This window comes from Oncorhynchus mykiss, chromosome 19, assembly GCF_013265735.2.
Source record: "Oncorhynchus mykiss isolate Arlee chromosome 19, USDA_OmykA_1.1, whole genome shotgun sequence".
Classification (NCBI taxonomy): domain Eukaryota; kingdom Metazoa; phylum Chordata; class Actinopteri; order Salmoniformes; family Salmonidae; genus Oncorhynchus; species Oncorhynchus mykiss.
This window is the reverse complement of record NC_048583.1, coordinates 15,591,880-15,607,720: the sequence shown is the minus strand read 5'-3', so window position 1 is coordinate 15,607,720 and position 15,841 is coordinate 15,591,880. Positions and strand designations below refer to the sequence as shown.

At 42.6% G+C, this 15,841-nt stretch overlaps 1 protein-coding gene across 2 annotated transcripts; it reads right to left on the bottom strand.

The window, feature by feature from the left end:
• Positions 1-268: 268 nt before the first annotated feature.
• Positions 269-14,713, bottom strand: LOC110498529 (B-cell lymphoma/leukemia 11B-like). 2 transcript variants are annotated; one of them, XM_036953778.1, is made up of 5 exons: positions 13,727-14,287; positions 13,241-13,368; positions 9,881-10,069; positions 2,173-2,284; positions 269-1,347 (listed from the first exon to the last, which is right to left on the bottom strand). In XM_036953778.1, the coding sequence occupies exons 1-5, from the start codon at positions 14,007-14,009 to the stop codon at positions 482-484; spliced, it is 1,578 nt and encodes a 525-aa protein (XP_036809673.1). In that variant the 5' UTR covers positions 14,010-14,287; the 3' UTR covers positions 269-481. The 2 variants fall into 2 exon arrangements, with proteins under 2 accessions (XP_036809673.1, XP_036809672.1); XM_036953777.1 differs by lacking the exons at positions 269-1,347; positions 2,173-2,284 and having other exon boundaries at positions 7,661-10,069; positions 13,727-14,713.
• Positions 14,714-15,841: the final 1,128 nt, after the last annotated feature.

Below are 15,841 nucleotides of genomic sequence, written 5' to 3'. Positions count from 1 at the left end.
CCCTTCTTTGCGGAGCATTGGAAAACCTCCCTGGTCTTTGTGGTTGAATCTGTTTGAAATTCACTGCTCGATTGAAGGACTTTAAAGATAATTGTATGTGTGGGGTACAGAGATGAGGTAGTCATAAAAAAAGTATGTTAAACACTATCATTGCACACAGAGTGAGTCCATGAAACTTATGAGACTTGTTAAGCACATGTTTACTCCTGACCTTATTTAGGCTTGCCATAACAAAGGGGTTTCAGCTTTTCATTTTTTATTAATTTGGGATATTGTGTGTAGGCCAGTGACCAAAACATCTAAATGTAATCCATTTTAAATTCAGTCTGTAACAACAAAATGTGGAAAAATCAAGGGGTGTGAAAACCTTGTGAAGGCACTGTACATTTTACTATATATGCGCTGTGTGCATTTTCTGTTGTGTCCTCAGAAAGCTCCTCTCTGAGAACCACTTCCTGCAGTGCGTACAGGCGAACGACATCTATCCCGTGTGGACCTTCAGGTGCATCTTCATATTGTGCTGGCGGGAGAACCTCTTCTCACACTGGGGGCAGCTGTAGGGTTTCTCCCCTGTGTGGACCCTCAGGTGCCTCTTCAGGTTGGACGAGTCTGAAAAACTGACCCGGCACAGATGGCAGCCGAAAGGTTTCCCCCCTGTGTGCATCCTCTGGTGGAGCTCCACCTGTTCGGGGAAACTGAAGACTTTCCCACAGAATGAAGACGGGAAGCGCTTTTCTTTGGTGCTGACACCTTTACTGATTCCGTCTCTATTACCATCATTTGTCAATGGGTTTGTGTAGCCATTTAGTGTTTTGGCATTGTCTGAGGTCTGGTTTAACATTAGGAGAGTGTGAGGAGGATGAAGGCCAGGGAGTGTCTGTGTTGTCGCAGGGTCCATGTTCCAGTTGATAGATCCTATAGAAGGCAGGCTGAAGGCAGCACCTGTTAGGGGGTTAACCTGAGGCGCCGTCAGTCTCTCTGAATCACAACTATAGGAGCAGGCCGGAGCATCACTCGAGGAGTCTGTGTCTGTTCTCTCCCGCGGCATACCGACACCTCCCCGTCCCCGCAGACAAAATCTACGCCTCGCCCTGGTCTCAGCCAGTCTGTTGTCATGGAGACTATGTTCAGTTGTTGTTTTGTGTTCAACTGTCTGTTTCTGGTTGTGGTAAACAGTGTTGTTCCCCAGTCCAGAGTTGAAGATGCTGTCCCATCCACTGACCTCCACTATGTCGCCTCTGGTCCTGGCCTGCTCAGTGATGTTATCCACTGGGCCCTTGGCACCCGTCTGGGTCTGGGAATCCAAGATGGCCGACCAGTCTTCTCTGTTATCCTCCAGCCAACCACCTGCAGGATGCGTTTAGAAAACAGACTTTAAAAACATGGCAGAGAACTTTACCTGTAGAGTTTTTTTTAGTTAGTTACCTGGGCCCAGTTTCCCAAAAGCATCTTAAGGCTATGTTCATCGTTAGAACCTTCGTATGAGCATCGTTAATCGGTTTCCCAAAACCATCATTACTAAAGTTGCTCTTGAAAACGCTTGTTGTTTAACGACTGCCTCAGACCACATGTAGAACAGCTAAGTACGTCGTTAGATGCTTTTTTGCCCAATTTTGGCCTCAATATATGTAATGATGTGTAACATGTGCGCAACGATGTTCCAAACCTTGATCTAGTGCATTATTATAGGGTAAGCATTAGAATAAGCCACCTCAGTATTTGTAGCCATAGGTGATACTATCTCTAGGAGCTGATCCGTCGTCAGTATCGTGGAATAATTCAAATGTTAAAGGTAAGATTGGAAAGGGAGAACGCTGATCTGAGAGCAGGGCTGCCGTTCTTTCGATCCTATCAGTATCGACACATGCCTCAACAACGCACTTAGCGAACGTTCTCTCTGCTTGGTGTTTTGGGAAACGCATGTTACATTTTAGGACGTTGTAAGAAAGAAGCATCTGTAAAAAAAAACTTGTACGCCTAAGTTCCATCGCTATAGGGAAATCAGGCCCTGGTCATGTTCATACGTTATAATGTGTGTTTTTGTATGTAAACATGTTGTATTAACTTAATTTTATGAAAAAAACGTTTTTTCAAAATTATAATAGCCAGGCGCATCACTATTCCCATTGAAGATATATTACTGTATGGAGGCTATATGTATTTCTCCCTTACCTTGCTCCCCCATCTTTATTCCACTCAGCAGGTCAATGCTCTCTGGTCCATCTTCTATTGTCTCCTCTTTGACCAGCAGCAGATCAGGCTTCCCATCCTCCATGTCTACTGGCTGTAAGAGATACAGAGGGAGAGGATGTTGGATCAAGAAATCTTATATGAGCACCCTGCTATGAGCATCTTCTGATTGGGCAATGAGGGATTGCTATGAGTACTATACAAACATGCTAGTTGATATGACACTATGCAAACATGTTAGTTGATTTGATACTATACAAATGTACACTGAAAAAAACATAAAAACGCTACATGGAGCAATTTCAAAGATTTTACATTGTTACAGTTCATATAAGGAAATCAGTAAATTTAAATAAATACATTTGGCCCTAATCTATGGATTTCACATGACTGGGAATACAGATATGCATCTGTTGGTCACAGATACCTTAAAAACAAGTAGGGGCGTGGATCAGAAATCCAGTCAGTATCTGGTGTGACCACCATTTGCCTCGTGCAGCGCGACACATCTCCTTCACATAGAGTTGATCAGGCTGTTGACTGTGGCCTGTGGAATGTTGTCCCACTCTTCTTCAATGGCTGTTCAAAGTTGTTGGATATTGGCGGGAACTGGAACACTTTCGTACACAACGATCCAGAGCATCACAAACATGCTCTATGGGTGACATGTCTGGTAAGTATGCAGGCCATGGAAGAACTGGAAAAGAACAGGAACTGTGTACAGATCCTTGAGACATGGGGCCGTGCATTATCATGCTGAAACATGAGGTGATGAGGCGGATGAATGGCACGACAATGGGCCTCAGGATCTCGTCACGGCAACTCTGTGCATTCAAATTGCCATTGATAAAATGCAATTGTGTTCATTGTATGTAGCTTATGCCTGCCCATACCATAACCCCATCGCCATCATGAGGCACTCCGTTCAGAACGTTGACATCAGCAAACCGCTCGCCCACACGATGCCATCTGCCCAGTACAGTGGAAACCGGGATTCATGCGTGAAGAGCAAACTTCTCCAGCGTGCCAGTGGCCATCAAAGGTGAGAATTTGCCCACTGAAGTTGGTTATGATGCCGAACTGCAGTCAGGTCAAGACCCTGGTGAGGAGGATGAGCATGCAGATGAGCTTCCCTAAAACAGTTTGACAGTTTTTGCAGAAACACTGATGCAAACCCAGTTTCATCAGTTGTCCAGGTGGCTGGTCTCAGACGATCCCTCAGATGAAGAAGCCAGGTGTGGAGGTCCTTGGCTGGCGTGGTTACACATGGTCTGCGGTTGTGAGGCCAGTTGGACGTAATGCCAAATTTTCTAAAATGGAGGTGGCTGATAGTAAATGAATGAACATTCAATTCTCTGGCAACAGCTCTAATGGACTATCCTGCAATCACATTTAAGAGTGGCATTTTGTCCCCAGCACAAGGTGCACCTGTGTAATGAGCATGCTGTTTAATCGTTTTCTTGATATGCCACACCTGTTAGGTGGATGGATTATCTTGGCAAAGGAGAAATGCTCACTAACAGGGATGTAAAGAAATGTATGGACAACATGAGAGAATTACGTTTTGTTGTGCATATGGAACATTTCAGGGATATTTTATTTCAGCTCATGAAACATGGCATCAACACGAAGCTTACTTAGGTCCCCAGCACAGTTGAGCCAGTCACGTGTTTGTTTGTAAATAGCACTACAGGGGAAAGCGGGAGCAGTTAAATCCAGCTGTGTATTGACAGGGGTCGCGTTTTATATTTAAAGCAAACTGGGAGTTTTTTTTCTTCAATAGAGTGATCAAGGACGTGCAACTATAGTTTTTCCTCACATATAATACATTATTGCAACACAGGCAGAAAATAGCTTAATTTTCATAAGATGACAACAGAAGTGCAACCTAATTTGGCTGGCAGCCACACAAGTAAATTAACTTACAATGAAAAAGCTGTCTTTTTTTTTTCGACCAAAAACGATGGATGGCCAATATCTTTCTAATGTTTAGACCTATCATAGAAACAAGGTAGCTAGCTACTTGTCCTAATATAAATGCTTAAAGTGAATCTAGCACTTTACCATTGAAAATAGACTGGCTACACCAAGAAATGTACCGGAGAAAAAAAGCTACACATCACTCAGAGTACTGTCTGCCTGTTCGTGAATTCTCATTCAAGATGAGTTGCAACTGAAGTACAAAATTGCTCTGATGCCGAGCAGAATTTACAATAAGAAGCATTTTAGATCTGCGTTTACAAAATAATTATTTTCCACCATAATTTGCAAATAAATCCATTAAAAATCCTACAATGTGATTTTCTGGATGTTTATTCCTCATTTTGTCTGTCATAGTTGAAGTGTATCTATGAGGAAAATTACAGGCCTCAACTTTTTAAGTGGGAGAACTTGCACAATTGGTGGCTGACTAAATACTTTTTTTGCCCCACTGTATGTTTAACTTCATGAGCTGGATTGCCTGTCTTTGCAATTCGTTTATTTTCTTTTGTGCTTGTTAACATATTTAGCTATCAGCCTCCATGGAAATTCGCTATTAATTGTGACAATTTTGTGAGAATTCTGGTAATAGACACCCAATGGGCTTTTATTTGTTTGTTTCCTGGGTTGAGAGGACAGTATGACAATCTGGATACCGCCCAACCCTATCTAAGTGTAGAGAATCGTTGTACCATCTAAACCGCTGTGAAATATATTTTCAATAACCAAAAAGTATTTCCAGCTGGTGTACAAAACTGGAAGTTAAAGTCGCAAAAATTAAACTTACGAACGCGAAGCATAAAAATAGTGCACATAGAACAGATCTACCGCTTATTAGACTTGCTTTCAATAAGAATGACAGATCTACAACTGTCATTTCTATGTGAATTTGGTGGGGTCGCCCAAAAAGGTACATAATGCAGCATTGATGGTTTGATGATTGAAAGGCATGGACTTTCAACGTGGTGTGTTTACCCATCCCCACTGTAGTTACAGAATGACTTCATTGTTGTTAAACCCATCATGGTGGACATAAATATGTGGGTAAAAACAAGCCAGCTATGATAAGTAAAAAAATAAAAAGACAAACCTGACTAAACTATAATGATGGGTACAGTAGGTGTTTGTTAGTGTGTGGGTATGTGTAGGTATATTTAGTAAGTGTATATTGGTTATAAAGTGCTGTTGTATGTATGCAGAATAGGGTGAGATCAGATGTGATGTATACCAAAGAGAGTCTCAATGAAAGTCTTAGAATGAAAAGTCCCATTTTGTGTATATTAACCCTTTCCACTCACACCCCGTCATTCCGTGTACAGGTTGAAAATACAAGATTTTGACATTGATAAGCGCCTAAATTGGAATGCAGTGGCTGTACAATAACATGCTATATATGATGTCAGAGCTCCGCTTCCCATCACTGTATGAGATTTGACTGACAGCCGTTATAAACTTGAGCAACAAGATGTCCCCATCCCACCTGTTAATTGGGTTACTTTAGCACATTTGTTGTTGTCTGAGTGAGGGGAATGCTGGAAATTTAGTCAATGCGTTCTGAAAGATGAGACGTTGAGGATTATAATAACTACCACTGATGTCATACAAGCAAACCACACACCTGTGAGTCCAAATGTGCACTTCACATTTCCATATCGGAAAACATGTCATTTAGAGTATCAACGTTTACGATCGCCATGTTTGATCCACAGTTACAAGGATGACATGCGTTAAACCCTGGGTTGTCCTGAACACAATGAGACTGTGTTTGTCGTATTGTGTAGAACCTTAGCCGAGGAACACGCACTTGAATACACTCATGACTCCATTCTATGTGCACCAAAATTACAGTCTGTTTGTCTGAAGTACCTTTTGAAAGCCTACCACTGTATTAGCTAGTCATGTTGACAATAGGATACGCTGTCAAATGATGCCCACCTGACCCAGATTGCGATTTCTAATAGAAAAATGTGAGATTACGTAAACAGCAACAGTAATTCGTGACCTTGGGAGTTCAAAGTTCTATCTGCGCAAAGCATAGTTCTGAGATATTGAGCATCAAAGTTCTCATCCCAGATCTCAGAACTGTTTTGTAATGAATTCTTCTTTCATAACCCAATAAAGTCCTCACTTTAAAAGGTACCTGAAGTGCAGGGTATAAAAATGTTGAGATTTGCAAAACAATTTTTTGGGGGGGGTGGGTCATTCACAGATAGAACCTTATGGCTCTGAAATGTCAACCTGGGTTTCAAAGATGTTTGCGAAGATATCACTTTTTCTTTTACCATCGTAAGTTGTCTTTATCACAAATCTGACATCACACGTGTAGTACCAACTAAAGAGCAACTATGTGAATAACACATTTTTGACCAAAATGTGAGAGCCTTTATAGTCCCAAGGTCTCAAATTGTGTGATGGTGGGGACGCAGGGTTGTGTTCCAAACAAAACACTGCAAGTGTGCTTGCTTCAGTTCCTCAATGGCAATGCAAGCAGAGCTCAAATAAGCCATAAAGTCATAAAAGTGCACTGAAATTACTTCGGAACAATGCACACCTCTTTAACCAGTTAGACCTCTCACTGGGTTGGCGCCCCCCATTGGGTTGTGCCGTGGCGGAGAGCTTTGTGGGCTATACTCAGCCTTGTCTCAGGATGGTAAGTTGGTGGTTGAAGATATCCCTCTAGTGGTGTGGGGGCTGTGCTTTGGAAAAGTGGGTGGGGTTATATCCTGCCTTTTGGCCCTGTCCGGGGGTATCATTGGATGGGGCAGCAGTGTCTCCTGACCGCTCCTGTCTCAGCCTCCAGTATTTATGCTGCAGTAGTTTATGTGTCGGGGGGCTAGGGTCAGTCTGTTATATCTGGTACTCCTTCGGTCTTATCCCGTGTCCTGTGTGAATTTAAGTATGCTCTCTCTCTAATTCTCTCTTTCTCTCGGAGGACCTGAGCCCTAGGACCATGCCTCAGGACTACCTGGCATGATGACTCCTTGCTGTCCCCAGTCCACCTGGCCGTGCTGCTGCTCCAGTTTCAACTGTTCTGCCTGCGGCTATGGAACCCTGAGTTGGACGTGCTACCTGTCCCAGACCTGCTGTTTTCAACTCTCTAGAGACAGCAGGAGCGGTAGAGATACTCTTAATGATCGGCTATGAAAAGCCAACTGACATTTACTCCTGAGGTGCTGACTTGTTGCACCCTCAACAACTACTGTGATTATTATTATTTGACCATGCTGGTTATTTATGAACATTTGAACATCTTGGCCATGTTCTGTTATAATCTCCACCCGGCACAGCCAGAAGAGGACTGGCCACCCCTCATAGCCTGGTTCCTCTCTAGGTTTCTTCCTAGGTTTTGGCCTTTCTAGGGAGTTTTTCCAGCCACCGTGCTTCTACACCTGCATTGCTTGCTGTTTGGGGTTTTAGGCTGGGTTTCTGTACAGCACTTTGATATATCAGCTGATGTAAGAAGGGCTATATAAATAAATTTGACTCAAAACATTTTTTACTTTTACTGTTGCTCCCACTCCAAAATTACAATGAATATTCATATTTTGTTACTGAATGTTTCCAGAGTATTTTCAGATTTTGTTATTGACAAATGCCATGAAAAGTACAGTAAATGTCCAATGCACATAAAATCAACCGTGTAATGTTTGGATTCAGTCTTGTGTCAGGTGAACTGTTGTCTTCACCTTTGGTCAAATAATTTCCCCATCAACTCTAGTGTTCTCCTTCAATTTCTACCATGGTAATGCATATGCCTTTAATAGTTAATCTGTTAGAAATTTCAATTTGGCCTAATCCATATTGACCAATTTCCACAAGTGGAAGGGGCTAAACATAAACAAGTGTTAAATATACCACATGAAAACCACACATACACATCAAAGAAATCTGCATGATCTTCATAAACTATTCATTTTCTCATTAAAAGTGTTTTGGGTTCATTTGTGAACATCATATATCCTACACAGCACAAACACAATATGAAACAGATTTCTCAGGTGTGAATGTGCCTTATACACTGAGTGTACAAAACATAAGGAACACCTTCCTAATACTGAGTTGCACCCCCTTTTGCCCTCAGAACAGACTTAATTCGTCAGGACATGGACTCAACAATGTTGACTCCAATGCTTCCAAAGTTGTGTTAAGTTGGCTGGATGTCCTTTGGGTGGTGGACCATTCTTGATACACACAGGAAAATGTTGAGTGAAACACCCAGCAGCATTGCGGTTCTTGACACACTCAAACCAGTACGCCTGGCACCTACAATCATACCCCATTCAAAGGCACTTTAGTCTGTCTTGCCCAGTCACCCTCTAAATGGCACACACACACTATCCATGTCTCAAGGCTTTAAAATCCTTCTTTAACCTGCCTCCTCCCCTTCATTTACAGACTGAAGTTGATTTAACAGGTGACATCAATAAGGGATCATAGCTTTCACCTGGATTCACCTGGTCAGTCTGTCATAGAAAGAGAAGGTGTTCCTAATGTTTTATACATTCAGTGTATATCACAATGTCTGGATGCAATATTCTGCCCAGGAATATTCAACACTGAAATCTGTTACTCTGGTTATTCCAAATGCATACTTTCTGTTGACAACAATGTAAATTAGTATTTGTCTTTAATGCAGGGTTTGATCTAAATGCCAGAAGCTATTGAGTGGAATGGTTACTTTCTATGTTAGAGTGGAATGGTTTTTCTGCTGGTGTATCCTGAGGTATCTCCTTTCTGAGAACTTCTTCCCGCAGTGCGTACAGGCGAATGGCCTCTCTCCCGTGTGAACCTTCAGGTGCATCTTCAGGTTGCCAGCCTGGGTAAAGCGCATGTGACACTGGGGGCAGCTGTAGGGTTTCTCCCCTGTGTGGACCTTCTGGTGCAACTTCAAGTGGTCCTGGCGGGAGAACCTTTTCTCACACTGGGGGCAGCTGTAGGGTTTCTCACCTGTGTGGATCCTCTGGTGCCTCTCCACCTTCTGGGGGCAGCTGAAGCCTTTGTTACAGAACATGCAGAGGAACCGTTTCTCTTTAGTATTGCCTGATGTTTCTCCACCTCCCCAAGCCTTTGCCCTTTGGTCGTTTGAGTTCAAGACCTGATCGAAAAGGACGGGGCCCTGTGAATCAGAAAGCCCCATCGACGCGGACACTGGGTCGCGATCCCTGAACGCGTGTAAAGGGGAGTGGGTTGCGACATTTGGATTAGTCTCTAAGCTTCCTCTGTAATCTAAGAATTCTCTGCCCTGTGAGTGTCGGTCTCCTAGGTGACTATCCGCATTCCATGTGGGAGGAGTATCGCCCTCCACTTTCACATCTACGACCAGACCCTCCCTTTTCTTATCTAGGCACCCTTCAGAGTATACACTACTACTGTACTGGTTCCAGTACCCTCTAGACAGATCAGTCTGTGTCTCTAAACCCAAGGATATGTTGCCAGGTTCCATCTCTGTAGCGTAAGAGGAAGACAGATCATCACTGCCAGTGTCTAATGTGTCACCTTCACCATCTCCACGGGAATGAACCGTCCTCTGGGTCTGGTGAAATACTGGTAAGTACCCTGAGCTGGGAGCAGGAGGACAGCCCAGTCTCCCCAGCCCCAGTCTCTCTGGGTCTGATCTGTGGTCAAATCCTGTGTGTAAGAGCCTGCGTGTTACAGTTAAAGTCTTTGTGTCTGTCTCGGACTTGAGGACGGCGTTCGGCGTTCCACTGACCTCCGTGATGCTGCGTTGGGTCCTGGGCTGCGCTGGAGCGGTGGTGTTGTCCTCCGTGGCTATAGGGGGCACTCCAGCCGCTGCTCCAGTTTGGATGTCTCTGTTGTGCCGTGGGTCCTCCTCTCCTTCAGACTTCTCCTGCTTCACCAGAGGCGATCCTCCGGGCCCTGCAGCATCTGCATCTACAGACTGACAAGAAGAGAGGAGCTTATTATTGGTACATGACTTGAAAAACAACGCCGTGGAGAAGATTCACAAGCTCCCCTATCCTCCTGAGACTCAGCAATTAATTTGCCCTATCTAATGGACATTCCTTTTTGATCCGTATCTCTAATTAAGGCCATACATGCCACTGTGTCAGGTCCTGTTGTACCTTTGAGAAGACAGTCTGGGCTTTTCAATTATATTACGTGTGGTGGTATCACCGTCATAATTCTTTTTTTTCTTCCTGGTTCTCCAAATGGCTACAATCACAATTACCATCACAATTAGTAATTGTATAATTATCATTTTTGTGAGTTTGATATTCAAATTGTTTCTAATTGGTAAATCTCAGTTGTAGTTTGGTCATCATTTATTCAGATTAAATAAGAGCTTGTTGTGATGCTGAGTTATTTACCAAAATGTTGGTTTGTAAATAACTAATTGATGGACTCAATTATTTGAATTCCATTTAGTTTGTTGTTGGTTTGTTGTTGCTCTCAACGCGTTGTTTGCACCGTTTTTCTAGAGATATCTCTCTCTGGGATATGTTGCCAACTCATCATAGTTAATCACAGAACATGTGGTAATTAACTACAATGACCAGAATCAATTGCATCTTCATCTGCCGGTTCTCATTGGCTGGCAGACAGACATGGAGAGGAAGAGCGATAGAGAGATGCAGTTGCTTAGGTATCTCTACATGACAATACATTAATTGATTTAATGTTTTTATTTAGCAGTCTTAAAAGTATGGCTTATCTACTTTGATGAACTACTGAAATGGTGATTTCGTCAAACATCTAGGCTAACCTACATGCCTGGAGGGTGACTCTTTGGGGAGCACAGAGATCGATGGCTGCAGTGTTCATTTTCTCACCTATTTTAGATTGAGTTTTTATGACTAAAATACCCATTTTAGTAATTTCATCCTTCTTAGTTTTAGTTATTATCAGTTGACTACAACTCTGGACAATTTTTGTCTAGTTATAGTCACAATCATTTTAATCATTGTAGTTATTTTTGTTTTACTGAAGAGTTCATACAAACCTCCAACTTAACTTCCATCATGCACATAATAGCTTCCACTTCCTTATTCACAGCTATTTTAGTCACGTAAGTCAGTGCATTATTTTCTATTAAATAATCAAATATTTAGGTGACGTCTAACTTCCATCGTGTTCCCATTCAGATAGCCTTGTACATCTAGTTCTACTATCCCCTCTTATACCTTAGCTGGCAACATTGATATTGTGGCAGATTGTAACCAATGCCAGCCATACTTAACCATATACTATAAAGCCTTGGCTACAGGTTAAACAATTTATAGCTCTGATTTTTCTCCCCATCATAACTGTCAAGAGGATAAATACGTGTTTTCCTTAAAAAGGGGAGAATGAACTTTCCAGAAATGCCAGAAGTATTACTGTACTCCTAATAATCAACAAATAGCAACTCACAATAATCAACAAACCGCAACTCACATTTGCAGATCGTGAGAGACTGCATCCAACACAGATTAATGAATAACAGCACACATGGGAAAATAGAGCTGCTGATGAAATCAAAGCAAAAATAGCCTACATGAAAGTAAGGGAGAGAGAGTAAACATTATTGTTTAAAGAGTGACTGAAGAGACTGTTTTTTATGCAATGCTATTGAGCTCGCCAGCTTGTAGTCCCAAAAAAATATGAAATTAGTTAGCATTTTTTACCTCTGGTTCGTTGGGCATTCCTCTGGGGGGAAATCATCAGGTAGGGGTATAAACCAAAAGTAAGACCCGAGGTTAACACACAAGGCTTCGGAGATCTTATAGGTTTTGTTCTATGAGATAAATGTAATGTTAACTGACTGATATTATGAAGCCTTTATGTGCTCAAAATATGTAAGTTGCTAACGAGTCCCAAACGGTAATACAAATTGAACTACAACATAAATCCGATTTTTTTTCTTTACATCTCTACGCCGACTACGTAATCTAGTCTAAACTACAGTCCGCCAACATTCTAGTTAGCTTTTTTTTTTTTTTGCTTTATACGTAGCTCTACGTACATTTGTGCGGCTGAATTTTTGGAATGCAACTCAAAAACTGACCTTCCTTCATGTTACAAAAATATTTATCAACCTGGCCAGATTGTATAATAGGGATCATTTCTGTCGTCACATTCTGCGACTGCAGCGGTGTATCTTATCTACGCATGTGCCAGCACCAGCAGCACAAGTCTCACTCTATGCTTATGTACAAGTGAAGTGAGTTCGGAAAAACTGAAAACTATGCATCTTAGAAATAGTTTTCACATACAAACTTTATATGTCTGAACTCAGAATAAAATAGGCTTACCCAAAATAACATGGATGCTGTGGTAGAATGTTTATTTTGATTGGGGATTTTGATAAATGCACATTATCGCCTGATTTCAGATGTGTCATGAAAAATATTATTAGGGAAATAGTTACTCTTGCAAAGCATGTAACCGTTTAAATCAAACTATTATATTGTGTTCTTATGGGCCAGTCCCCCGGATCAGCTCTTAACACCAGCCACTCTCTACGATAAAGGCTAAACATTTCTAAACCTGACAAAGTCAGAGTCTACGAACGCACGTAGTGGTACTTAATCGGCCGACCTAGACCGTCACACTGAACAAGCCAAGGCTTCCTATAAATCGTTTACGACCTAAGAATTTGCCCACATAAGGCGGCTAAAATCATACAGTCTGTGGAGGCCTTTACCAGATCGAATAAAACTCAAGGATGGTATATTGTTTTGCTACAGGCTGCAAACATATCTCTACAGCGGGAAGGTTATCGTTTTGAGAACGAGGTTGTAATCAAGAAACTTTGGGTCCGTTTGATAAGGTAAGCTAAATCTGTTAGCGAGACTTCAATGGCAGATGTGGTTTTATTTTTTGTGTTAGCACATCTTTTCACTTGTTTTGATTACATAAATGCTTCAAAATTCACAGTTATGTAATCTGATGATTTTCATATTACACAACGTATAAGATCTAAGCCTGTGTTTACCAGACCTTATTTTCGGCATTTATAAAAAACAAATAATAATTTCCCCATAAGCTTTGGCCAACGAGCCATGGCGTTGTAAGCCTCCGTTAGTGCCTACAAAAATACGCCTTTAATATTGCTCTCTATTACACTAACCTCTATCACAATAATGTTCTGAATTGAGGTTCGAGTGCCCTCGTCAACGGTGATTGGTTGGTCATCGCTCCATGTATTGTGACCCACTGGCTTCACAAAGCTCCTGTGGCCTCCAGTGAGATGTCCACCTGAGTGTGAGATTGGGAGAAAATAGGCGTAGGTTAGCTACTGTCAATGCTCAACCGTATATTTATCAAACACGGTCTAGAATTTACAAGGATGTAAGATAACTAATCAAATTATTGATATACTATTTACTGATCGATGTATTATTATGTAACATGCATCACATTGCTTTCATTGAGTAGATAATAGGAAATGCAGTAAATCAAGAATCTTGTTAGAATATGAGTGTCTTCGCGCAAGTGTTACTATCCTGCTTAACAAGACCCAATTCTAACACACGTGCAGAAGGGAACAGGGCGACAGGCACTGAGATATGAACGTCGACAGGCCGCGCATCCTCAGCCTTATGCAAAAATATACCTCTTGTCATTCCTTTGTATCGGTCGAGGACCTTGACACTACTGGGACGACTGGCGAGGACGCGCTCTCGTATTGTCCTCTCTGCGCGCTCCCGTGCCACCTTTAGTTCCAATAGCTGTAGTTTCCTCCGCAAGGCCCCGTTTTCTTTCTGGCTTTGAGTTATTTCCAAACGAAACACTGCATAGTCGTCGTCTACGAGTTTACAGATCTCTGCCACGGCTGCATTCGCTAGCACCTCCATGACGGAGGCTATTTGAGTGTGAAAAACCATACAGTTAGCCATTGTTAGCTAAGCAGCTAGCTAGCGTTACCTAGATAACATCTATTAACCAAGTCCCGTCTCCAACGCGAATTAAACACTACCTGAGGTAAGTATGTAATGCGGTGTAGTTCAATTAGTTTTTTTTCAGTCTAGGGTGTTGTTACACGTCTAAACAATAACGCTAACGTGGAATTTGTATTTGGTCGCTTGACTTCCGTTTACTTCTTCTTCAATAATATTATGGCGGTCCTCAAACGTTAGAGGTGCATGCCGCCTCTACTGTACTGGAGTGTGTAGTCAAGCACAGCTAAATGAATAGACTAAACGAATAAAGAAACTAAACCTTCCTATCGAATCCTCTATTACTAAGAAAATAAAAAGAGCCCTGTACTTACAACAATCCATCAACACATGCATGACTGTTTCATCAACCATACACTCTGTACACAAACCATTTGCATACTTGCCAACCAGACATAATGACGAGTTCGACGTACAATGTCCTAAACGCAACCACCACCTCTTCCTCTTCCTTCATTATCAGACCCTTGAATCTTGGTCCACCACCTTTCTTTGGCGGGCATGTAAATGCTGGCCTTTGGGCTCTGAGTCCCACCTCTTCTGCCGCACATCTATCATAATTGCTCTAATCTTACATTTGGCCTCACCTCGTGGAGCATGATTATCAATTAAATATATTTGTAATACCCTTTTAAAGCCCATAACACAGCACACAATCCCAACAACACCCAAACAATGGCTAGAGGTCCAGGATGGAGCTCAAAGACCAACCACCTGAGGGTTGTGGCTCCTGCATCTACCGCTTGTTACAATAGCCGTTCTACGTTGCAGAATGGCTCTTGTAACATAGTTTACACTTGAAGGGCCTCTCCTTGGTGTGAACGGTCTGGTGCTCCTTCACATAGTTCGCTTCAGCGAAACACTTCCCACATGTAGGGCAGGCGTGTGGCTTGTCAGCGTCAGCCCTAATGCTCAGCCTCCCGCAGGAGCCACAACCCTCAGGTGGTTAGTCTTTGAGCTCCCTCTTTGACCTATAGCCATTGTTTGGGTGTTGTTGGGATTGTGTGCTGTGTTAAAGGCTAGATACCCTGATGAAGACAGCTTGCCTGTTGAAACATTGGACATAAATATTTTTGCATCTGAGCTACTAGAGTGTGCGGCTCTCCTTTATTTTTTTATAGGCTAGGTACCTCTCATGGTGAACCCCCATTGTGACCATGTCTGTATTCGTGGGGTAACCATGAGGTAACTGAGGAAGGCTACACCCAGTTCCAGGCCTTCTATGAACCCAGTCACCAGGCATTAGATGAGACCATGAAGGAGAAGACAGATTACCACCAGGGTTGTCTTCTGTCACTCCCTGTGAAGGCTGAAGCCCAGGGTGATCATGGATACTGTGGTGGTTGTATCATAGGAACAGCAGGGTCTATCTCTATCATCCCCAAGCCCTGCTCCATCCCTGCACTGAGACTGTGAAGAGAAGAGTCTGGGCTGCCGGCTGGAGCCTCTGTCTCTCTGATGACCACCAGGACTGTTGTTCAGTCCACCTGTCCACTGGTTGTGTTCTGTTTGGTGGTTGTGGTGGAGTCTCTGTCCGTAGTGGATCATTCCTGGTTCTGACTCGGGAAGGAACAGCGACGGCTCCTGATTCAGCGTCCTGATCCGGGGCCATGATTTGTGGCCAGCTGTTTCAGAGGTTCAGTCTCTCCCTCCAGCAACTCCTGAGGTGCGTTCAGTTTGCTTGAACATTTGCTACGTTGCAGAACGGTTTGTACTGAACAACACGTTTCCTCAAAACATTCTTGTGAGTTCTTGAATAGACTTTGAGGTAC